General features: G+C 40.6%; 1 protein-coding gene across 2 annotated transcripts in view; it reads left to right on the forward strand.

The window, feature by feature from the left end:
• The window catches only part of sorcs2 (sortilin-related VPS10 domain containing receptor 2), a 301656-nt gene that overhangs the window by 266539 nt on the left and 9023 nt on the right, over positions 1-26094 (forward strand). For both annotated transcript variants that reach the window (XM_017310548.1, XM_008435096.2), the window contains exons 9-20: positions 6696-6875; positions 8840-8986; positions 10261-10363; positions 10765-10841; positions 11038-11129; positions 16731-16838; positions 22500-22620; positions 22775-22908; positions 23000-23119; positions 23781-23952; positions 24041-24227; positions 25265-25398. In XM_017310548.1, coding sequence (XP_017166037.1) covers positions 6696-6875; positions 8840-8986; positions 10261-10363; positions 10765-10841; positions 11038-11129; positions 16731-16838; positions 22500-22620; positions 22775-22908; positions 23000-23119; positions 23781-23952; positions 24041-24227; positions 25265-25398 — 1575 coding nt within the window. The remainder of the gene's footprint in view (positions 1-6695; positions 6876-8839; positions 8987-10260; positions 10364-10764; positions 10842-11037; positions 11130-16730; positions 16839-22499; positions 22621-22774; positions 22909-22999; positions 23120-23780; positions 23953-24040; positions 24228-25264; positions 25399-26094) is intronic.

Consider the following 26094-nt stretch of genomic DNA (forward strand, 5'->3'; position numbering starts at 1 on the left):
GGGGGGGGAAGCTTCATGTGTTTTTCAGTGTTTAGAATCGTCCCTTTTAATTGACGGTCTGTCAGAGGAGACTCCTCGGAGTCAGTCGTCGTATACAGTCGCCTTCGTTCAACTCCAGTTCCCCGACTTGCAACGTCCCTGTGGTTTGGCTGCCGTCTCTGCAGCACTCACTGATCCTTAAAGAAGGTGAAAGGGATTGAATTGCGCTCACACAATCCTTTTTGCCTTCAAGCACCTATGCGTGCACACACACAAAAAAACATAAAATTTGATTAGGTGTAGATGGGAGGCGGTGAATAAATCACTTTATGCATGAGCGTCGGCATACGGACGTGTGTGTGTGTGAGAGTGTGTGTTTAGTCAAAACACGCTCTAGTTGCTCCCTGTTCCTCGTCTCGCCTCTCTCCGCATGTGTCCTCTTACTTGGGTGAGCAGATAGGTCACAGTTTGCAAAGCTTTTAGGTAGAGCGACATGGGGTAAGGTGTTGGCAGTGACACGGGGGCCTGAGGAGAGATAGTGAAGGACGGAGATTAGGAGAAAGTGTGTGTGTGTTTCTGTAAGGGGGGGGGGGGGGTCAGTGTTTTGCTGTTTTTCTGCTGTGAATAATTGAAAAGCTCGGGGAATGAAAAAAAAATGCAGAGGCCATCAGAGAAAGCTGTTTGGCTCTGTCCTGTGAGACCTGACCCGAGTTATGGATTAACCACACACACACGCACAAGCCAATATGCGCGCATACGCATAGGCACATGCATCCAGTTTGTTTGGCTGTGAAATCACAGGTAATAATTGGCCTTTTTTCTGCTTGGCTTCCAATCTCTTCTTTCGATGGCCAACCTTTTCTGTTTTTGTTGTTTGTTTTTTTTCTCCCGGCTTGTTTATCCTGGAGCAATCAGAAACCTGAGGCGGAGCTGAAACAGTAGAAAACAGGTTTAACATTTCACTAGTTGCAGTTAGGAGGTCGTTCACACTGATCAGTCCTGATAAATTGTCTTGGTGTCGAAACGTCTTTTTCCAAGGTGGTTGGACAACACAAATTGTTACTGATTCACACCAGGAAAGACCAAAAGTGGACGTTTTTTTGTTTGTTTGTTGCTTTTCGGTTTGTAACCAAAGCCATTCGGGTGTCGATCATTGCTCCCATTGGACGGAAACAATGGGGGCGGGACGGAGCACAGACCCCGAGAACCAAACTTTGGAAGTCCTGCTTGCTGCGTTATTTCTGTTCCTGCGACACCATTTTGAACGTCGAGAGCAAGTCAGGCTTCACGATTTGATGTTTCTAATTTTGCATCAACGTCAGCAAATCGGTGCTGAAATCCGAATGAGGCGAGATGATCTGAGCTCCTGGCATCTCCTTAGAATCAGTCGGCTTTGATTCCATCACACCCATCCAGAAATAAAAAGCCACCAGGTTCAGTTCAAATCTCATTCATTTCCTTAATTTAACTGTAATCATTTAGCAGATTTCCATAAAAGCAAAATGTAAACTTACTTTACTAGATTAAAAGCCACCATTACTACTCTGTAATTAGCACTGATGGCATCCTGACATTCATTTTATTCACTTAACTGTTTACAAGGTCATTCCTGACACCAAAAAAAGAGTTTATTTTGAAAAAAATAAATGGATAAGCTGATTTTGTTAGAGATTGTGATTTAATGATATTTTAGAATAATTGTGGATTTATTGTGGAATGCAGCAAAGGAAAAAAATCTTTTAAAGGTCAGTGATTTTTTGATAAAACCAAGCAAGACAGGGGAACCTTTAGGCTGCATATGAAATAGCTTTTTCAACTATAAAATGTGTCGCAATAAAAAAAGAAAAAGAAAAGTCAGAGTTTCATTTCGAGAAAGAAAGTAGAGTGAATGGATTGTTGCCGTCCATCCGGCTGTGACAGCTGATTGGCTGGGAGGTGGTGTGGGTGCGCGCGTGCACGCGTGTGTGTGTGCGTGCGTGTGTGTGTGTGTGTGTGCGTGTGTGTGTGTGTGTGTGTGCGTGTGTGTGTGTGTGTGCGTGTGCGTGCGTGTGTGTGTGTGTGCTGTCAAATCTCAAACAATCGTTCCGGTGCGAGTTGTTGTGATGATGCGGACCAGTAAGCTGTGAGACTGGGAGCCCAGAACTAAACCCAGATGTTCCTGCTGAGGCAATAATCCTGACCACTGATCACAGTCTGCGCCTTGCTGCAGAGAACCTGTTTGACTGAAATAGTGAGCAGAGGACAGATTTAGGATTTAAATGGTTTATTTAACCAAAACTGCAATGTTACATTTAACAGACAGACTGACAGACAGATATGCGATAAACGATCTTAGAGCTTATCAAACATTTTAGATGAGCTCTGAGAAAAAAAACAAAACAGAAATAAGCCAAATTTTTGCGAATAGATGAATTTGAAAACTGAGTCGCAAATAGGGAAATAGGCTGGAGTTCATTGTAAAACCTGTTGAAGTTATGAATCAATTAATATGTTGCATAAAGCAATACAGCAAAATAATCTAAAGAGCCGTAGAAATATAAAAAGCCAAAATCGTCCTGATGAAATATATTTTCATGTCCAACAGTCATATTTGACATAAAAACTACAAACCTAAACGTCATACCTCCAATGAAACATGGCGGTGGCAGCATCATGATCTCAGATGACTTTTCTTTAGATTAAATTAGATGTGTTTCAATAACATATTTTGCTGGACGATAAATTGTCCCGGAAATTATTGTGATAAACGATAACATTGTTGTTTTGAAAACATTTTCAACTAATATAACGATGAAGGCAGAATAATGCAATTATACATTCTGAAAGATTAATAAATTTTACTCCGAGAACATTTAACTCTGGGACTGGAAAACTTTTTAAACATCTAAAATAAAGAAGCCAGACAATCGAAACAACAAATAATTAAAATGGATCATAAAGTCTCAACAAAACAAAGTGAATCTTTATGCTCAGAAAGGGAAATTATGCTAAACTGCCAGTTAGGACTTTTGTAAAAATAAAAAATGATGGGAATAATAATAAAAATGCAAACTAACTGCATTATGCTGTGTGTGAAATGTAGTCAGCATTTTTCAAAGTGACAGCTTTTCAATAATAACAATAATAATAAAGTTAACTACATAAGAATGCAAATGAAAACGATTAGATTGTGATTAATTGATTTATTGCTTATTGTGATGAAAGCAGACTTACTTTCAGATGAATAAAACTCTGAACAGCTCGAAATATTACTCAGTTTTACACGACAACCTTAACATGAGCTCAACAGTACAGACCTATAGCAGAGATGAGTGTCTGCAGGTTTGTTTTATTTCTTGTAATGTTCCCTCTGACAGATTTTTTGTTTTTCAGTCAAACTTTCTCATTAAAAGTGTAGAAATGTTTTGAAATGATGTATCATGGTGTCATTTTTTAATGCTTGTAGTTCTTTTATATAGCTGCAGCCTGAGTCATGAGTCAGCAAACTAATGAAGGATTGCTGCGTCACTCTGATACAAGTCTCAGCTTTAAACTGTTGAACGTCAGCATGGAGCTACAGCAGAAAGAAAAGGCATTTCAGTAACTTTCTGGCATCAAGATATTGTATTCCGAAACGATTTCTACAGCTTATGTTCACATAGATCCGCGTCAGCCTCGTGGGTTTATATGTGTGTGTTTACTTTGCTCCGTCACCTCCACCGAGGCTTTTTAGCGGCGGATTACGTCGTCTCCTCTGCGGCGCGGCCGTCTGAATGTCAAAAGGCAGCCGGAGCTGCAGGTCGGTGTCCCTTTCAGCGCCGCCTCCTCCTGCTGCAGCTCCGCGCCGCTGAATGAGACAGGATGTCAGCCGCAAACCGCGGTGAAGCGGCGTTTAATGAAGGACGGGGAAGAGGAGGTCATGAGGGGGGAGGGAGACACATCAAACACAGCGGCTTATTACATAACCCATAGATTTTTATTCCTAAAATAATATACACCAAACTCCTTATGGGTTTTCATAGGAACTCACTATTTTATTTGAGTGTTATGTCTTTACTATGAAGTCAGTTATGTCTTTTAATCCAACTGTTTTTTTCCCTGTCCAATGGTTAACAGTTTAAAGGGGCGGGGTTATGTAAAATCAACTTTTTTGAGCTTTATCTTATGGTTTTATACCCTCATCAAAATCATACCTGGAGAGTTGCTTTGATTTTTTTCATGCATGTTTGAGAAATCCTTTAATCTCCCATGGCAACCATTCAGCTCCATAACTCCTGGGTGGATCTAGTGCAGACTCCAAGTTTCAGATCACCCGTCCCCCCCCCCCCAGTCAGCTCCTTCAGACTAGCCAGCAGCATTTAGCAGTCATTATGTAGTGCACATTGCTTGTTTCAGTCTGAACTTTAGGTTCTTTTCTCAACAGGGTCAGATACCTACACCTTTGTTTTTGCAACATTATTTCTTGTTTAGTGTTGTCTGTATGTATTGTAAGATTATTAAATGTGCCTCAGAGACCCAGGTCTAATCTGACTGTCTAGAAAAAATTAATTTGGCCCGATAAAGTCTGAAGTTCAGTTCCTGTCGGCCTCGGATGGTAAATCTGAGCTTTAATTCAGAGGAGTAAAAACTGTATGGCCTCTGGTTTCCTGGCCATAAGACATGTTGAGTGTAACTGCATCTGGACGTGTATGAACCGCTGCATTAGAGCAAAGTAGAAATAATCCATTTCGTTATTACATTAAATTGAATGTCTGTTTACTGATTTACTCTCCAAGTTGAGTCGAGAGCAAATTTTCTGGGACGTGTGACTGACAGGAGCGGAACAGGGCGGGACCGCACTTGCATTTATTCAGCACTTGTTACAAAAATGGTTAAAAAAAAGGTTAAAAATGCCTAAAGTCAATTCATGTCCTCCTCATGAATCCTTTGTGTAATCAGTGAACAGTCCCAAATAAGCATCTGAACCATAATCAATGTGTACAGAGTTTATACCGCTGATGGATTGGGATCAGAACACTTCCATGAATTCTTTGAACTCAACATTAACGCCTCTTTACGTTGATCGTTTTCCTCAGTTTGCTCGTTTTGTCATAATCCCGTCGCACGCAATTTGCAACAAAGCTGGCTAATTGAATCAGAAACGTTATGTTCATGAATATGAAGATCGATGCACGGAACCCCCTTTTTTTTTTTGTATTTCCGTCACTCAGAACGACAATAAATCCAGAGGTAATTGAGCCTGAGTGTGTCTTTATAATCAAGATGGAAGAGTGTTAATGATTACACACACCCTCGGAGGTGCTTCCCTCCACACGCTGGTGGTTTTGTCTTCAGATGGTATGGTAATGTAATCAGTAACACAGAGAAAGTGCTGAGTCGCCCTTGTGTGGCTGCTACATTATTTCATGAGTGATGAAGCCGTTTTCCTCACAGTCCCAGGAGCACCGACAAGTACACTTAGCAAGTTTGCTCTAGCTGCCAAATGGTTGTTGCTTTTTTTTTTTCTTTTTTTTTATACATTTTGAAGCGCTTCACTGGGTGTTGGTTTTCTTTCAAATCCTCTTGCTGACACTGGTTCTGTTTTTATTGGATTGAGTTATTTGCTTTTCTTTGTGTATTTGTGTATTTTCTTTTCGGCTTTTCATTTTTCTTACTTTTCCTGTCTACAATAAGTTTTTTTAAGTTTCGTATTAATATGAGTTACAACAACATTTATTTTCCATTTGGAATCAATTAAGTATTTTTGAATTTTATTTTAAATTGACTTTACATAATAATTATTCTCTCATCAAAAACTTACCTGGATTTTTACCTTGATTCTTTCGTGCATGTTTGAGAAATCCTTTCATCTCAGCTGTGCAAAACGCCCAGGTGGACTTAGCCCCGCCTTCTCGGCACATCTCCTCCTCGTTTCCTCCTGCTCAGCTCCTTCAAACTAGTTAGTATCATTAGCAAACGCCTGGTAAAACATTAGCTGAGCTCATTAGAGGAGCTGCTTCTTAGTATATCTCTGGTGAAAATGTTGTTAAAGGTTAATAGAGGAGTCATGTTGTGATGACTTCCTGAAGGCGGAGTTTCAGAAAGAGCAGAAGTTTCTTAAAGAGACAGAGGCCCAATTTTAAGGCGTTAAACTCCAACCTTATATTCTTTTAAGTCATATTTGATATCTGTAGCATTTTTATAACAACTGAAAGTAACTTGATTGTGCTATGAAATAGCACTTACAACACAAAAAACTGCCACTTTAACTTTTTTGTGGCAGTGGAACTGATAGTAGCATTAGAGTCAGAGTTCCACCCGTGACTTTATTGTGTAAAGTCGTGGTCATAGTTTCAGGTTTTTTATATANTATATATATAGGATTTGCAAACAAAATGGAGAAAAATGTGTAAAAACACACAATTCTTCAGGGCACCAAATTCAGTCATGGTGTCCAGCAGGATAGATCAGAACCTCGTAGGTCAAACCAATATTACACGGTTTTGGAGGCGTACAGCAGAGTTCACATCCAGCTGACCCCTTCAGTACCTCCGTACTCCCAAGCAATCGCATCTGTTATTGCTTGGATTGTCTACATTGTTGGAGGGCAATATTAGAGAGAGTGTCTTTTTCCAAATTGTTGTGGCGCAACACTTTGTCCGGAGTAGAAGTTTTTAACCTGGGGTTATTTACGTCTGTTTAAAAAAAAGTATCTCTTCTCACCCGTTTCCTGCTCTCTCCTTTCCTACCTCCTGCAGGACGTTCAGATAGTGAGCACAGACGAGAGCCAGGTGTTCCTGGCCCTCCAGGAGTGGTACCAGTCCGACACGTACAACCTGTACCAGTCGGACTCGCAGGGCGTCTACTACTCCCTGATCCTGGAGAACGTCCGCAGCACCAAGCAGCCGGAGGAGAGTGTCCTCATCGACATCCTGGAGGTGAGGCGCTCCGTAGCAAATGACAAATGTGTTGTTGTTGTTGTTGTTTTTTTTTTCTCCAATTTCTTTTCCTTAATAATTAATTTAGTGTTTAAATCTATAAGTTGCAACTATGAACACAAATGAAGCCAGATCTTCCACTGGCGGGGAACCGGTGGAAACGTGGTGACGGCGTTCCCGAGTCCTAGGCAACAAAATGAGCATCTGATGATGTTATAAGTAAACGAACCACTTAGTCACACTTAAGGGGATAGCGCTTACACTTCCCTTCATTAATCTTACTATCAGTAAATTCCATTAAAAGCCCAGAGCCACCACTGTGCTACTTGGTCTCATTGGGATTTATCTATTGTAGGAGAAGCTTTCAGACTGTTTTTTTAGGGGGGGATTTTCTAGTAAAATGTAATATACTTTTGTCTCCTGAATCTATTTTTAATGTGTTACTCAAACAGCAGGTGGAACTCTATGATTTTTAAATTGTTATTATGGCCTGGTTCTAGTGTTCCTCAAACTTTTTCAGAGTTAGGATTTATCTATTGTAGATAAATCCAAACAATTCACCTAATTCACATGTGCCAAACTCAAGGCCCAAATCTGGCCCGCTGTCCAAATTGGCTTGAAACATTGAGTTTACCTGACTGCTGCCTCAGCCTTATTTGATGTTGAGTTGTAGGCCGTGATAGATACAGCACATTTAGCATCATACATTAGCGCAGATATTGTAAAATTTTCTTCCAAATATTTCTAAATTAGCGCCACAGAATCTGGGATTTTGATTACAAAAAACCCCACAAAAACAGATAGAATTGAAAATAAAATCAAATAAAATAGAAACAATAATAAACTGGCTATGGACTCATTAGATTCATTACACAGAAAAAGCTCAGATGTCGTCGGCTCCTGAAAGGTAGCATATTTTCAAGAATAAATGTAACATTTTCCATCATTTACAATATTAATATTAGGATATTCACTGCGGTTGTAAAGTGGTACACATATAAGAATAAGTGTGTTTTATTACGCACTGGCAGAGCAACCGTGAGGCATCCCAATGAAATGACCGAACAACCGTAAATCTCTGAGTGAACGGCCAAACGCTCGCTCTCATAACGCTCCCGGCTTTAATATCTGACTTATTGTTTTGTCCTCATCCGTCTTGAGAGGCAGTATTAATAAACGGTTTAGGCAGCTTAAAATGTTTTTCCACTTTTTGATCACACTAGAAATAGCAGCTAATCATTAAAGGAGTGCCCACGAAAAAAAAAATGTTTTACAGGGGTCTCTGCTGAAGCTAATTTGTGTAGGAGTTCAGGGTCTGTATGTTATTACCAGCATCTCCTCACATGCCAGCTTAACGGTAGCTAAGAAGCTGTTGTCAAGGACAGAATATTTGTAACATGCTAGGCATTGATAGCCAACGTCAATTAGTTCCAATTATGCAACAAATTGTTTGAATACAGCCAATTTGGCCAATGCTGCACCCATCATTTTTCCACTGCTAATAGCTAGCTGTGCTGCATTGTTGATGCTAGCTTGTATTAAGCTTCACTTGTTATATTTGTAGCAGCAGTAGAAATATATGTAATATTACTCTTATGTTTACAGATAAGCTTGTTTAATCCTATTCTTTACTACCTGTCAATCTAAACAATGTTTTTGTTTAGTTTTCTTTTTGGCTCTAATGGCCTTAATTTGAAAGTGCTAAGACAGAAAAGTAGGTAAAGAGAGAGAGAGAAGACGTGTGGCAAAGATCACCAGGCTGGGAATCGAACCTGCGACCGCTGCGTCAAGGACTAAGGCCTCTTTATGTGGACTTTGCTTAGCCCATTCGCCACCACAGCACCCCCAACCTAAACTATCTTTTCCTTAGATGGTGTTTAAAGAGACAGAGAGGCACCGTCATGGTGCTTAGCAGATGGAATCCCAGATGTTTTAGCATGTAGCACATCTGCTTTGTTTCCTAGGTGCGTGGGGTGAAAGGCGTATTCCTTGCCAATCAGAAAATTGACGGAAAAGTGACGACTCTCATCACCTTCAACAAGGGGCGGACCTGGGAGCCCCTGACCCCGCCCGCCACAGACATGAACGGCAAACCAGTCAGCTGCAAAGTAGTAAGTGCTCCATTTTTCATCTTTACCAAACTGCAACGCATATTTCAAGATATATTTTAGTCACAAGTATGACTAAAACCAAAGCTTTTCTGGTTTTAAAGTCGATAAGCTGGTGACGGTAATGGACCAACTCATGTGAAAGGCAAACATCCCAAAGTTATCAACCATATTTAGGGGAAGTTTGAAGTTTTATTGTGTTTTTTTTTTCATATGATGTTGCTGATACTCTAGGTATGTTAGCTAAATGAATGATGCACGACAAGGCTACACGTTGTCACGGATACCCGATCTAGAATTCTCTTATTTTAACATCGGGGCAGATACAGATATCGATAACGGATCATTCCATCTCTGCATTGAACATAAAGGGGAAAAGGACGAGTGCTGTGGTATGAGGAATGCACACCAGATTCTTGCCATCCATCTTGTCAAAGTCGCAGCTTCACAAGGTTAGACAGCAAAGAGCCATACGTCTCCCCCCAAACCCCTTCCGTATCCTGAGCCCCATACATCACACCCGGCCGGGAGGCAGAGGGGAGCACCAGTGTTCTCCTTCATTTGAACCATCGCTCCAATCTGCTAAAAAAATTATGAAGACAGGTGCAGATATGAGCCTGACGCTCGTATACCACCTTTAAGACACGTATACACACACACACACACACACACACACACACACACACACACACACAGCCGTTAGATCTCTGATACTGACCTTGTCATAACAATGGGCTCTCCCCATACTTCAAAAAAAAAATTGCTTGGCAAAATATCTGCTGTCCTGGATTTAAGTCGCCACATCTATCAAGCACGGAGAAGACTTCATTTTCAGGCGCTGACACGACACATATTGTCTGTGTGATGCCGCGGGGCATGGCGCCTCCCGGCCCGAACAGCGGGTGGAGGAGGGAGGGAGATGAGGCGGTGGGTCAAAAGAAAAACTGTAAGGCTCGATCTTCTGTCTCCCACCTGTTGGAGATCGGCTCCGGAGATTAATGAGCTTTCAGCGTGAAGATGGTTAATCTTACTGCCTGTAGAAGGAAATCAAGATGGTGAAAATATTGCTACGCATATTTACAATATTGCTAGCATAAACACCAGCTAAAGCTAAGGGTTTCCCTGAGGCCGAGGTCAACAGAGCTGCAATCTTTTCCTTTTTACGGCAGAATCGCCCAGCGAAGATGTCCGTCTTTGATGAAATTTGATTGTCTGCAGATGAAATTTTGAAGTTTACAGTATGCTAGCTTACCGTCCTTCCTGTTGCTCCGCTGCAGCCGGATTGCCGCCTCCACCTCCACCTGCGCTGGGCCGACAATCCCTACGTCTCTGGCACCGTCCACACTAAAGACTCGGCTCCGGGCCTCATCATGGGTGCTGGTGAGTGGAACCGTCTCTTTTCACATTAAAACAGTTTTGTTTTTCTTTTAAATGTATAAGCCTATTTTCCCCTGATAAAAAAACAACAAAAAAAACTCTTACTCAAACGGTTGGAAAAACAGACGAAAATTTAAATGGAATTTTAAGAACGTGGGTTTCTGTCGATTTTCAAGATACAACCTGAAAGTAGTGCGCATTTGTTGGGAAGATAACTAAATGAATAAAAAATGGCCTGAGGTAGAAATCCTGCTGTATTGCTCTGTGTGGCGGCTCTCTGTAGACCTGCCTCTCTCAGCCCTGTTGCTCGTGTGCCTCCTCTCTCTCTCTGACTTTGTTTCTGTTGTGTGTTTCGGGAGTCCCCCCTTCCTGATGCAGCTCTGCATTTTTCATCTTTCCCTCAGGTAACCTTGGCTCCAAACTCGTAGAGTATAAGGAGGAGATGTACATCACTTCAGACTGTGGGAAGACATGGAGACAGGTACAGCATGCTTTGACTGATTTTCTTTTTTCTTTTTTTTACTCCAAGGAAAAACCTGGAGATAGAATATCCAATTTTTACCAAGGTTTCTTTTAAGCCAAAAAAAATTGTGCTTTACGAAGCTGATCATGAGAAAAACGCTGAATTGTTTCCATTGGTAAAGTAATTTCCAATCTTTAATGTTTTCCTGTTGAAGGTGTTTGAGGAGGAGCATCACATCCTGTACCTGGACCACGGTGGAGTCATTGTTGCCATCAAGGACACGTCTATTCCCCTCAAGATACTCAAGTAAGATTACACCAACTCTTTGCTACCTCTTATTTAATGTTTTAGTTTCATTACAAGCTGCCAGTGGTGCGCACACTTCCGCTAAATTGCTAGTAGCGAAGCTAAGTTAGCGCTTTAGCGTATTTGCTAACTTTGGAAACACTTGGTGCACTTAGCTTCTTATAAGCTAATTCATTTAATAAACATGGACATGTGTGTTGAAGTTTGACTTTTTAAACTTCAACACAGATGTGAAGTTTACATTTATATTCACGCTTTTATTTTGAAGTGGATGAAACCTGTCCTTTTCCTCTCCTTTGGCCTGCTTTCTTTTTCTCTCCCCTAAATAAACAGCAACAAAATAAACATGAACAGAAGAAGATAGGAACTTGAATACAATATTCAAGAGCATTATGAAACATATAAAGTATACTGTCAGAAATAATTGGTGCTTTTGAGGTTTGTGGTCTTTCAAAGACAAGTATAGTTTAAATTGAAGTTAGTGCTTTGGCATTAGAATTAGCTTGCGCTGTCTACCGTGAAGCCACGGTTAGCGTTAGCGGTGACCCCCCCACCACTGGCACATGCCTTCTCCTTTTAGCATTTAAAAACTAATCAGATTTCTGCTAAGCTAATGCAGCGCTACGGTCTTGGAATCCATTGAAGACAGTCACCCTCTCTCACACAGGCTATCACACAAGCTTAACAGGATGCTATCTCTTTGCCCTACAAGAGGAATGTTATGATGAAAACCCAAAGGCAGAGATGTAATCAGAAGTGTGTCTCAACTCTAATTCAGACGACCCTGTAGATGGACTCAGTCTTTCACCTGACCTCTGAAGGCGTTTCTGTTTCTAAACGAGTTGAGAAAGAAAGATTTCACCCAGAGAGAAATCTCAAATATTAGTCAAATAATCCTGATTGATGACATAACATGACATAACACAAAAAAAACGAGCTGTTGGTTTTATATTTCTGGCCTCAGAAAATCGATGTGTTCTTGTGTAACGGCTCTGTTAAAGAGCTTCTGGATGAGACAAAAAAAAAGCAGCTAATCATGGAATGCAGATTTTATTTTATTTTTTTCCCAGGGTTTTTCAAACTGATTTATTGCATCTATTTTAAGCTGAAACTATTTCGCAGTCTCAGTAAAGTGGATCATTTGTTATTTCTGCAACTCCAACTGGCGCGCACCCCTGGTGTCGGCGATCGTTTTGCAGCCCATCTAAAGGCGTTTTCCACGCTCCGAGGCCTCCCAGGTTCCCTCCGACGTGACGGATTTCTGTTTTGCAGGCTGATGTGGTTTTAATGTGGCGAGATGCAGCGTTATTTGGAAAACTAGCTGTGTGCCATTAACTTAATTTTGGTTAATTACCGTGAATGATTGCTGCTTTAGTACCAGAGATTAAGATGCTGATTGTTAACAATGTTTTAAACTTTTCCTAAATCTTTAAAGCTGTATCATTTTGTGTGGCTTATTCAAACAGCAGCAAATCTAAGCTGTGCATATTAAAACACACACACATATAAACTTTTTATGTGCTTTAGAAAAACTGGTGGGCTTGATGTACACTCATCTGATACTTTATTAGGTACACCTCTCTTGCACCGTGTTGGACCCGACCTTCAGAATCACCCTAATTCTTCAAGGTCACTGAACAAGAGGCGGACACTGCAGCTAAAAAGTTAGTTGTGCTAACGCTAAAGCACTAAACAATAGCTCCAAGAACACAAAAGCACAACACTCTGACCCTAAAGCACTAATTATAAACATTAGTTCTGCTAATGCTACATCACTTCACCCAACAGGGTTTAGTGGAAGCTAAAGCGTTAAGCGGTGGCATTAAATCAAATTATATCTGCCCTTCAAAGACTACGACTCCGGATATGTTGTATGTATTTTTCTTCTCTACTGTCTGTGTTTTATTTTATTTAGGTATGTAATTTAAAATAACGTTATTTGGTGGAGTAAGCCACCGGTAACCAAAACTTCAACACAGATGTCGATGTTACTCAACTGACAGATTACAAAGCAGCCACGTAAATTAGCACTGCAAATATATGTGTAAAACTTAATTTATGGGATGCTGAGTGTGCTAAATGTTTTCAGAGCTGGCTAAAGGACTAATTGAAAAATTAGCTCCAAAATAAGCGGATTAGCAGAAGTGAGCCCATCACTACACCACCACCAACCTGGATCTCACCTGATTTATTTTGTTTTGCATAATTCAGGTGAGATCCATGTTCTCCATCAAATTCTGATCCTATTATCTCACTGGACCAGCAATTGTTTTTCCAATCTATTATTGTCAAATTTTAGTGAGCCTGTATGAAATGTTGCCATGTTTGTTGCTGCCGTTCTATCTCTGCATATTGTTTTGGGTCGTTTTATCTCATCACCCCACTTTCCCCAAATTACATCACAATTTGTGGTTGTTTTACCGAGAGATGTCGAAATGGAATCAACGTTGTAGCATGAAGCCGTCTGTAAGATCAGTGTGCACTGATGTACGGAGCTGTTAGCTAGTTAATAAACTGCCATGTTTGAGCTAATGAGTGATTCTTGCCCAGCGGATGATCGATGATTTGAAGTCAAATCAAGTCCTGACAATGCAAGAAAACAGAAACATTTCTTAGGTTGCTGTTTTCCGTTTGATCTGACGGAATTTTAACTTTAAACAAAGTTGCGAGAGCAATAGCTTCTCTGATCTCATCAGTATCCGACTGATCTTTCCCAGACTTTAAGTTAAAGGCTGGCCCATCAAAGCCTCGTGATTACATAACATTTTTCTTAATCCGTCTCTGGGATCACCGTGTCTCTCTCTCTCTCTCTTTCTCTCTCCGAAGGAAGATAGAAGCCGAACAAAAACAAAAAGCGCTTTAGTAATTCCAAACTAATTTCCGTCATCCGTACACCTGAGCGGTAATTCCAACAATTACAAAGCCCTCGGATTCAGCGCCCAACAGGTTGTGTTGACAGAAAAGAGACCTCCGACGTGGTTAGATTCAGCTGTTCTTTGATGCATAATGAGGCTTTGCGACTGCATCCTCAGTAGCTGTGTTGATCTGTGCTGTCTTCCCCTCTCGCTGTGCCCATTCGCTGCTGATTATCTTATTGTCGTCTCGGTAAGAGCGTCATTAAAACACACAGCCGTGTTGTGTGAGCGGGACACTGCTTGATTCCTCATTGATCCCTCTCCATCACGCAGTCACACTTACTCAGCGCTACTGCCACTGTTGACAGCTGAAATTGTTGGCACGGTGACTGAAGGAGAGCAGATGGCTCTTCTTGTTTTATTTTCCAAAAAAAAAAAAGGAATTTAATAGCAAACTGGGTTCGCCTGCCTGCACAGCCGTGTTCTGATATTATGTATTTTCTAAGCCCTCAATTGTTTTCAGTCAACTAGGGTCAAAATCAAGGAAAGGAAAACGTTTTTTCCAAACTACGAGGACTTTTCTGAATTTTCATACATAAAATAGGCATTTACTCAACCCTTTCTTCTGTCTCCATGTAACCCTATGTTCTACGTCGTCTTCTCTCTCACATGCTACCTTCCTTTCCTCTTTCACTCCATCCTTAAATCTCCTCTTTGGTCTTCCTGTAGGTCTCCCACCATCCTCAGCATCCTTCTACTCTCCTCTGTTCATGTCCAAACCATCTCAGCTTGGCTACTCTCACTTTATCTCCCCAAACATCAGACATGAGTCATTCCTCTGATGCATTCATTCCTGACCTTGTCCATCCTTGTCACTCCCAAAGAGACCCTTTGAGAACCGTGTACACAACCTAATCGTGCTAATATCCTGTATATAAAACATGTGAACTTTTTAAAGAATACTTTGAACTTCTTGGTCATCATCACTACATCAGAGTGCACATTATGAATACTGAATACATTAGGGTTAGAAACCTTCCATTTGAATAGAAACTTTATCCATTGCCACATGGACAACAACGTTAAGCAGTTAAGGACTGATTAAAATGCAGCTTTAGTCGTTTGATATTTCCAGTCATGAATGAACACTTTGCATGATAATCAGATATTCATCCTGTTGGATGGCGTCTCACTACAGTGGCTAAGATAATAAGGCATTGTTTCAACTGAGTGTTAAAATACAGTTCGTTGTCATTTGGTGCATTAATTTTTATATTTCCGTTGTAAAAGCGTCTCTATACCACAACATTTAAGTCAGCGGTACGCAGTCCATTGACTGGTGGACTGAAAAACGTCACTGCTTGTTACAAAGATGAGATATAAAGTTAGACGTTCAGGTCTAACCACAACCGTCTAACGTACAACTTTTGGTGGGAACGTTCCAAGACTACTGCGGGCCATAAAGTAGCTTACCGAACCGCAGTGACCTGCGCCGTACCGCTCTATGGGAACGAGGCATGACTGAGAGTTTTGGTTAGAATAATAGTACTATCCAATTTCCTGATGTTGTACAGTCCTACTCTTAAGTGGTATATTTAATATTGACTAAAGTTAAAGTGAACTAATTTCTTTTCTCAGGGATCATTCAAAGTGAACATGCAGCAAAACACGACAACTTGCTTACTAACTTCACAGTAAGACGGTATGAAGATTCAGCTCTCGGTGTGCTGTGCTGGATTTTATCGCTCAGTTTTAATGTTTTAGAGTTTAATGCAAAGAGTAATTTGGAAATCATTGTGATAAACTAATCTGCCTCTTGATAACAAGCAGAACTACACAGTGGTACCTTTGGGGAAAATGAATCACCAGCCCGGTTTTAAAAGGTAGTGAAGGTTATTGAGGAACTCAAAGAGTCTTGGTCACCCTCATTACAGCACAAACCAGGGTACTATACTAAAATAAACTTGTAAAACCCTCAAAGTGCTTAGTAATATGACTTGAAACATCATTTTTCTTAGAGAAAGAACACCAAATACTTTTAAATTGCCATGATGAAATGTGCTGACACCTGATTGGAGGGTCTTTTCTTGGCTCTCCTCTATTATCAGAGCAGAAATGAAACATTAATGGTTCACTGGTCCAAGAAGCCCCTGAAATACGAGTTTGGTTTTCATCCAGAGTTTTGGGTGGAGATTCGCACCTGATAAAAGATCCGTGTAATTTCCTTTACCTCGCTTTCTCTGGGACTTCTAAGTTTTGATTTGACCATTTTTAACTTCGGAGATTTTTGATACAGGGAACTTTTAGGACTTCTCTTGTCCAAGTTTCTGTAGGTCGAACATTTTCTGAAATCAACTGTTCTGATGCAGAACGGATTGCATTGGTTGTTGGAGGAGAGAGTGATTTAAGTTCAATTGAACTCTTCTTGTTTCCAGTACGTCCATCAGGCATTGTGTCAAATAATGTGAATTAAAGCTGAAGTTAAACGTTTTTTTTTACTTCTTTGACACAAATCTGAATATAATATGAAATATTTGCATTTTTTATCTCTACTATTTAACTTTTTTTATTATTATTTTCTGTTGTACAAGTTGGAAAGAAATAGTTGCAACGGTTTTCATTTTTCTCCAAAACGATTTTTGGCACAGATATGTGCTTTCCGAAGCTAACAAAAGCGCGTTAGTCATGTTTCTTACTAAAAAAGTGAAACTTCTTTTGATGTGGGCTAATGCTTTTCTTTTCTTAGGTTCAGCATTGATGAAGGCAGAACCTGGAACGTTCACAACTTCACCAGCACGTCTGTGTTCGTGGACGGACTCCTGAGCGAACCAGGAGACGAAACTCTGGTCATGACGTGAGTTAATAAACTATTCCCCCAAAAATACAAATAAAAACTAAATCTGGTTGAGAGCCTGTTACTGGGAGACACTTATCAGACTTGGTTTGACTAAGTTTATCTGAAATTTGACAAGTTCTTGGTTGTGCTTCCAACACAATGGAGTATTTCCTCTGCATAGATAAAACATACGGTTTTCCATGTGCAGCTCTCCCTTTTTCAATCATATTCTCTTTTATTTTGCAGGATCATTGCATAATTTACAGCGTATACCAACTTACCTCAGCTGGTTTGCAAGAAAAAAAACATTGATTCTCTTTTTTTTTTTAAAGCTCGGTTCTCTGCTGGCAGAGGTGCATTTCTCTCTCAGAGCTATTGAAAAACATTATGCTAAAAGGTTATTATGAAGTTCTTTTCACAGCAATGCCAAGCGCTGTCTGCCCGAGCTCTCCTCACACTTTCTGCTCTCTGCTCGTTTCTAATGAGTTATCTGACAGAACCTTCCAGGCTGCAAACTATGCTTAAGGAGGGGGCTCAAGTTACTCTTCCATCACAGCGATTCTTTCGCGATTTGTTGGAGCGGGGCAAGCAATTTCGTGGTGCTAACCGCAGCTGCTCTCGCACCCGATTTCCCTCAAAGCCCCCCTCCTCTGTCTTGACCTCTAAATTGCCATTACAGTGGAGGTGGAAGGGAGAAAACAGCCCAATCAGCCTCATGGCCTTCCCTCCTGTCTGTTTCTTTCCCCTCTGACATTTTACCACATCCGATCTGGGCTTTTTTGTTTTTTGTGTGTGTTTCTCCATGCTGGCTCTTTGCCAGCCAGCAACTTCCAGCGAGGTACGGCAGATCTGTGCATATTAAATATGTGGTACACTTTAGAGCAATGTGAAGTGTTATACTGAGGGTATGCTTAGAATTATTCTTATCCTTAAGGTAATTTTCTGAGCTACATTAGCCTCTTGAGTCTCTTGAGCAACTTTTGCTAGATGATAAATTGTCCCAGAAGTTATTGGCGATAAACGATAATATTGTTATGAGACCGTTTTCAAGTAATGTCATAATAATGCAATAACACATTCTCAAAGATCAATAAGCTTTGAATTCTAACAAACATTTAACACTGGAACTGGAAGACATGTTAAATATCCAAAACAGATAAACAAAACAACAGGAATAAATGAAATTAATCATAAAGTCTCTGTAAACAAAATTGTTCAAACAATTTCTACTTGAGACCAAATCACCAGAATGAAGACTTTTGTCGTCCAGTTTTTGGTGGAAAGATAAAAACATTTAAATCATGCAAATTGAAATTATTAAGCTGATTTTAATACTTCATGTGGTTGATTAACTGATTTATTGCTTATTATGACAGGCCTAGTTTAGCCACACCAGAAACACGACTACCAACATTGACTCACCCATGAGTAATTACAGATTTTCAGATCTGAACACATATCTATGGACATTTCTGTCAAAAACGTACATTTTAAGAGCAGCCACCGGGCCGGAGCAGGTAACGGTGTAAGTGGATCCTAAACTTCCTTAGCAACAGATCCCAGAAGGTCAGGAAGTGAGACCACATCTCCTCCACACTGAACATTATTTTTTACATCTGGCTTTAAGGTCCAGTATATTTATTCAGTGGGGAACAAATCCAATGGTAATTTGAGTTTCTTCGAACTTCTAATGACTTTTATTTTCCTTGGTGTATAAATATGATGTGACACGGAGGTCCATTTATTTTAGCTATTAGCCTACAGGCTGGACAGGGACCGCTATTTATCTCAGCAACACACAGAGTGAGCAGGAGGTGAAAGGAAATTCAAAATAAATCTTCAAAACTATTGGATACTTTCAACAAAAAGACACTTATTTAGATCCACGGGTCTCAACATTGATTAAACACAATCTACATGTTGGCAGATTATTTGTGGGTGATGCCCTACCATGACAAATGTAAATATTTAGAGGGAAACAAAAGATGAATTTTTGGGAAAGTACCTCAAGCCTACTGCTAAGCATAGTGGAGGACCTGTGATGCTGTGGGCCTGATCTCTCCTCGTTAGAATGCACGTTATCATGAGCTGTTTGAAAAACCAAGTCATTTAAGTGACGATCAGATGGAATAAAGGGCTTGTACTGCAACCCAAAAACGTTCCCTTTTCCGAATTTTCCAGATTGTTATGATGCTGCTGTGATAAACAAATATTTGAGGGTGCATTCAAACTAACTCCGTTAGTGTCTTTAGTCAAACTCTAGTTCGTTTCCCTATAAAAGTCCAGTAAAAGTTCCTGCTCCAAAAGCAGGAAGTGGACAATAGAGCAGGGAATCCTGGGTAAAATACAATCAAAACAAGCAGTGAGTCTAACACTGGGAAAGAGAAATGGCCTTTTGTTCTTTTACCAAATATGCTACTCCGTTCTGTTTACATTTCATGAAGAAGGAAGTTGTGCTAGTCTAGTCTTCTTCTGATGTTTTTGTATTGTTTCCTTCAGTGATTCTTGGTGCAGCGCCACCACAGGTGAGAAGGGAAACAGGTTTTTCAAAGGTTTTGGGTTGTCTGATACAGTGGGGTTTAAAAGCAAACCACAATGTAGCAAATGTTGCAATGTTGGTCCCTAATCGAACCGAGTCTACCGGACTATCAAGTGTGAAAACCAATACTTTATGGCTTTTTAGCAGTAATCTTTTTATTTCCCCTCTACATTTGAGCTAGATTGATACCACAAAACTCAAATCTTTGATAATACTTGCAACATATTCTACTACCTAAAATGGTTGATTTCTTGACAATCCTTTGGCGTTGAAAACCTGGAGGAAATTCAGTAGAAAGCATCCTCAGACTATAACATCAAACTTTCAAGACCTCAAATCTCTCTCTTTTTTTCTTTGTCAGCTCCTCCTTTTTGCTAATCCCTCCATCAGGAAAGTTAACTGAAGTGAAACCTGTCACATCATCTCAGACTACACGGCCAGGTTCACAGATAAGGCCAATCTTTCAGCTGTAATCTGTCGAGAAGGGCAAAGAGAAGACCACAAACACTAGGACACACACCAACACACACACACTTACACAGACAGAGACAGGAGGACAAGAGGCTTCGGCATATAGGTTCACTCACAATTACCTCCCATGTTGATGGGTTGAAACGCGCGCACACACACACACACTCACACACAGATATATGTTCCCCATCTGGCTCTGGAGAGATAGGGTCGGATGGGTGCTGAGGGCAGCTCCTGTCTGACAGATTAGCCAGGCTCTATTTCTTAACCATGGAGTTTCGATTTTTTGACGCCACAGTCTGCCATCCCATAATGAAGTCTTTGAGCGGTGACTTAGCACCAAGGACAGGTGGAGGGGAGGGAGGGTGGGTGTTGGTGGCAGAGCAGAGCTAATCCAGCGCTCATACTAATGACAGCTGGTCAGATCACAGACCGGACAGACGCAGAGTACCGATGGAAACAATGTGTCAGAAACGCACCAGATCATTATCCCAGCTCACTCTTCACTCTTCTCCTGCAGGAACTTCTTCGCCAGAAAGATTTCCTCTGAAGCGCCTCAGCATCCGATATCTTTTGGCACCAGAAAATGTTAAAGAAAAAAAAAGAAAAAGAACCCGACCCTCGCTGGCGTTTTTCCTCTGTGTTCCTTAATGAGACGATCCGTTAATGGCCGTCGAGTTTGTTTTCGCTCAGCTCTCTTTGGAGTATTGTTTGTCCACTGATGGAGCTCTAGAGGCTCTGAAGTGCCAATTCACCACTGAAACACCAAGATGCTAAATTAACTGAGGCTGGTGGGAATCAGATAAAGCAATAAGTCTCGCTTTAAAAGCTGGAGCGAATTAATTTGAATTTGTGTGGGAGCAGATTTGGACGAGAGAAGGAAGAAGGCAGTCGGCATAGTTTAGGAATTCATTAGCAAGTATGTGTGGACCTCTAGAAATCACCTGAACCATTTGATTTCACCTACATTGACCATGTAGTTGATTACTTTGAAAATAAATTTGCATAATGGAAAAACTCTAGTATTTCAATAGAAGGTTTTGGTGCTAGGATGAGGTGATTTGTTTTGTTTTTGTAGTCATATCAAAATTGTTGTTTTGTTTTTTTGCAAAACTACAATTGAAACACTTTTTCCGCTTCACACGAGTCACATGATTGATAACTAGACGTTACTACTGGCGAAAATCATAAAGAAGAAAACAGGAAGTGGTTAGAGGATGATGGGTTGCCATGTTTTTTAAATTACTTATTGTGTGAACTTCTTCACGTGTGAATTTAACTGCGTTTATTTAAAGGAAACACCGCAACTGTGAAATTGTGTTTTTTCAACATTAGCAGAATATAGACAAAATGTGTCATGGAAAGGCAGCGAGTGACAGTCAATATACATTAATTTGAGTAAAAACGTCAGTGAGTTGATAGCAGCGCAACCGACTCAATGCCTTGAACTCAATGCATGAACATTTTCATCACGTCACGTCAGAGCCACAGACATCCGTTTGTTTTATCCATATTTTATGTTATAGACCAGATAAATGAGGTACAATTTTGTGAGGAAGAAGTTATTTCTTAATTCATAATCAGCTTTATACGTCCAGTTTGTGAAGACCAACAATATGTTCGACTTTGGCTCAAAAACATCCATCAAGAAATTCCAAAACCAGACCGGCGAGAACAGCAAGACTGGATTTTGTTTTTCCTACTTCATGTTGGGTTTGAATACTTTCAGACAGCAACAGGAGAGGAAGTGAGGGAGCCACTCGTGTGAGTCGACAGAAACACATCCATCACGTTGTCTTTAACGATGTCAGCGAAGACGGTATTAGTCATGCTTGCTTTGCTCTCCAACAAGGTGATGGTGGGCCACCGCTGGCAGACTAACATATGCTGGAGTCACTGACTTGAGTCACATCAGTCTGCTTTCAGAAGCAATGCTGCAACAGCAACGGGAAGACAGCTTACTGTAGCTCGCGAGTGGGATGTGTTTTATTATAGAACAGCACCATCTAGTGGAGGGATGCCGTGTGTGTAGGGAGGCTTTACCACTCTGGAGCTGAGTGGTATCATTTTACAACAATTTCATTAGGGAAACTGTACACAGGATAAAAAACCAAATGTAAATTTCTGCCAACATTTTTTTTTTTTGAATAATCTCGCAAATTAAAATGTTCACATTTACAGTTTTTCAGAATTTTTTTCTGTGTATTCTGGTAGCCAGGCAACAACATTTTATTGACATATTTGCTTTTGTATCTTTGTGCAAAGACTGGGAAAAGTTAATAAATTTTAGATTCATCTCAGAAATTTTCTAGAAAAAGTTGAAAACCTTTGACTTTTGAAACTCAAAAATTTCTTGAGGGTAATCTCAAAATTTGAGGGTTTTTTTCTAGCAAATCTTTGACTTTTCAAGCTCAGAAATTTCCAAGTTTTTCTCTAGAAAATGTTGCTGATTAATCTCAAAAGGTATTTCTCTATTTTTCGTTTTTCTTATCTACAGCGGCCCAAATACGCCATTGTCCATTTTCTTATTGAAGATCTTTCTTTTTATCTTGATACCTTTTAATTATTGATGAATGAAAACAAAATGATGCAAGTACATATAAAGACCACTCTGCCCTGAAGTAACAGTGAATAATATTGAGTGCGTGCGTGTGTGTGTGTGTTTTCAGTGTGTTTGGCCACATCAGCTACAGGTCGGACTGGGAGCTGGTCAAAGTGGACTTCAGGCAGTCGTTCCCCCGTCAGTGCACCGAGTCGGATTACGAGTCCTGGCAGCTCACAGACCTGCAGGTAAATCACGGATACATTTGTTTTATTTCCCCCTATGATTCAGTTATTTGATAGATTTTCTGACTTCTAAACAATTTTGAGGACGTAGGAGTGCAGATAAAATGTATCCTGTTAGCTTGCGTGAATGTTTTCGGTGCACTCGGGTCGCCCTCAGGGGGAAAAGTGCATTATGGGACGAGAGCGGACCTTCAGGAAGCGGAAGGACAGCGCGTTCTGCGTGAAAGGAAAGAGCTACACGTCGGCTCTCACCGCCACGCCCTGCCAGTGCACCGACAACGACTTCATCTGGTGAGCGGGCCACTGACAAAAATGAAACGCACAAAAACTACAAAAACAAAGTCTGATTGTAACTGTGCCTCTGACCGTTGGGCACATGCAGTGATTACGGCTTTGAGCGCTCCTACATGGAGGGCGATCGATGCTTCCCAGACTTCTGGTTCGATCCCGAATCTCCCCCAGAGAGCTGCCACCTGGGACAAAACTACCAGTCGAGCACTGGGTACGTTTCGTATTTAATAAAAAGGGCTTGTGTTTGTTTTTTTTTACCCCTAATTTCATTAATAAGGCCAACACTTTGTGGCAACAAGTCAAATTTTGAAGCAAAAGAAGGTGGAAAAAACATCAGATTTTTATTTTTTTTTTTACATAATGTGGTTTTTGTTTGTTCAGCTAATGTTGAGGAATAAATGACATCACTTAATGTTTAATTAATGCCTATTACTCATCAGGGCGTTAGAGTGGCTCTGTAATTTTTTCGAGAGATTTTCTCTTTTCAATTCCTGATTTTCTGGGGGGAAAATTGCTCTTTTAAAAATTTCTTTCTATCTGACAACCACTCCTTGGTTTAGATGCCGTGTACCTGGACTAATGTTTGCCAGTGGTGATGTATTATATATTATATATCTTTGAATTACTGAGTGAGTTGAACATTGTCAGTGAAGGGTTTATTTCTGTACTGAGTGACAGAGACAGCTTAAGGTTAATTTCCTGTTATGTTTTTGGACAATAAGTAGCTTAAAGTTAGCTAAAGTCTGAAAGTAGCAGGAACCAGAGGGGCTTTGACCAGACAGACGTTAATAATAATTAGGATATTAGCCGTTAGCTTGTTTTTACGGTTGCTAAACATTTTTTTTCTTTCAATGTTCTCCTTTGTGTTTTAGCTACAGGAAGGTGATATCAAACTCTTGCGAGGGAGGCCTCGACAAGCAGCAGAGTGCCAAACAGCACAGCTGCCCTCTGCTGCCCCCTAAAGGGCTGAAGGTCGACATTAAAGGCCAGATGCTGGCCGTGGCCCCTGGCGATGACATCACGTTCATCGTCCACCAGGAGCAGGTGTCGTTAAAAAAAAGCCGATTTCTCCCTGCTTCTCCCTCCTGCATTTCCTCTGGCACCGGCTTACAGGTCGTTTGGTTCCCAACAGGGCGACACGAGCAGCACCAGGTATCAGGTGGACCTCGGCGACGGCGTTCGAACCATTTACCAGAACCTGACGGTGACTGACGAGCCCATCCAGCACCGCTATGAACAGCCCGGCGTTTACAAGGTGACAGTGAAGGCAGAGAACATGGCGGGACACGACGAGGCCACCATGTACATCCAGGTCACAGGTCAGTGTTTGACCTACTCTGTGACCTTTGAAGGGAACGCATTTAGTCAGTGTTTTGTTCCATTCCTCACTCTGACAGCTGCCTTTGTCAGAGGCATTAAACCTAAATGCGTCATTCCTCCTTTTATTCACACCTGGGTGTGTTCGACATGGCAGCAGAGACAAATAAATCTGTGTAACAATCAGTGAAATAAATACCACTTTCCAGCGACATCATTCCTACAAGAAAATGCTGAAATAAAAATACAAAAGTGGTTTGAGGAAGTAAAAAGTTTAGGAAGTTGTTAAAAGCTAACGCTAACATTCTAGCAATTCTGGATGAACAAAATGGAAACGTGTGCAGTGACTCCTGATTATTTCCATATTGTAGAAAAGATGATGTAAATCAGTTAAGTAAGATTTCACAACAATTTTACTTTTTTTACAGTTTATTAAAAAAAATAAATCAAACCTCTAGGCTTGAGTTTTTCAAAGTGGTGGCCGCCAGGGGGCGCCAGATGAGCCTCAGAAGGTTGGAGGAAAGATGAGGGGGAAGAAAAGCTAATTTCCTCATTTTAAAATGTCATTTTTTTAAAGAATACAGTTAAATCTATTTACCAATTATTATAAAATTTAAGCTAAAATAACTTACTGAAATGTTACTTACTATGCTCAGCTTTCTGATTGGCTGCCAGTCAAATTTATCCAGCTGCTTTGCTCTTTCTTTGCCACTTTCTTTTGACAGACGGGGCGGTGTTTGAAGCATGGCTGTGCTGTTTGATCTAAAGTTTTTATTTTTTCACCAGTCAGATCGTCCAACGATCCTGTTCAGTCCTCTTTATGTGTCACCATGTCCTCAGGCAACATGTTGAACTCAAACTGACCCGCTGTGCTCATTGAGGCGTAAAGACATCAGGGGACACGGTGTCAGTCTTGCTAAATGTGGCGTTTTACGTTTACGTGTAACAGCTGATCAGTAGAGTAAGAAAGGCCGCGAGGGATTTTTCATTCAACAGATTTTTGAGTGAATAAAAAAAAAAAAAACTATTTCCTGTGCAGAGCCTCTGCAGGAAGTTCACCTGGAAGCGGTTCCCCTCGCCAGGAGAAACGGTGAAGTCAACCTGACGGCCGTAGTTCTTCCCACTACAGCCAACCTGACCGTCTTCTACTGGTGGCTCGGCGACGGCCCTACGGTAAAGCTGGAAATATTCAGCTGTTGTTTTACGGTGCTGACTGACAGATACCTATAGGCGCATCTTAAAGGGGCGGTGTTATGTAAAATCAAAATTTGTTTGAGCTTTCCATCATGTTGTAGTGTTATTCCCTCATCAAAAACATACCCGAAGTGTTGATTTGATTCTTTCATGAATGTTTGAGAAATCCTTTAATCTCCATGGCAACCACTCACCTGTGCAAAGCCCCGCCTTTCAACCATTGTTAAAGGGTTAATAGAGGAACCATGTTGTAAGGACTTTCTGAAGGCAGAGTTTCAGAAAGAGCTGGAGTTTCTTAAAGAGACAGAGGCCCAATTTCAAGGAACTAAATTACCAAGTCAAATTTCTTTCAAGTTGTTTTTAATATATGTAGCATTTTTATAGCAACTGAAGATAACAAAGTTACTTGATTATCCTGTAAAATAATGGCACTATGTGCCTGGAAAACTTTACAACACTGCCCCTTTAAAAAACTAAAATACCATAAAAAGTTTAATATTTTCAGCCTCTCATTTCAGAAAGTGAAACTCTGTATCATGTAAATTTATTGCTGAAATATTTCAAGCAAGGAGCATCTCAGGAAATTAGATTATTGGATAACAATTAAAAAAAGCATTTCTAATGCATGTATGTTATGTATTGACCATAATATCGGATGTGAATATTTACACCATA

This window comes from Poecilia reticulata, linkage group LG18 (assembly GCF_000633615.1).
Source record: "Poecilia reticulata strain Guanapo linkage group LG18, Guppy_female_1.0+MT, whole genome shotgun sequence".
NCBI classification, from domain to species: Eukaryota; Metazoa; Chordata; class Actinopteri; order Cyprinodontiformes; family Poeciliidae; genus Poecilia; species Poecilia reticulata.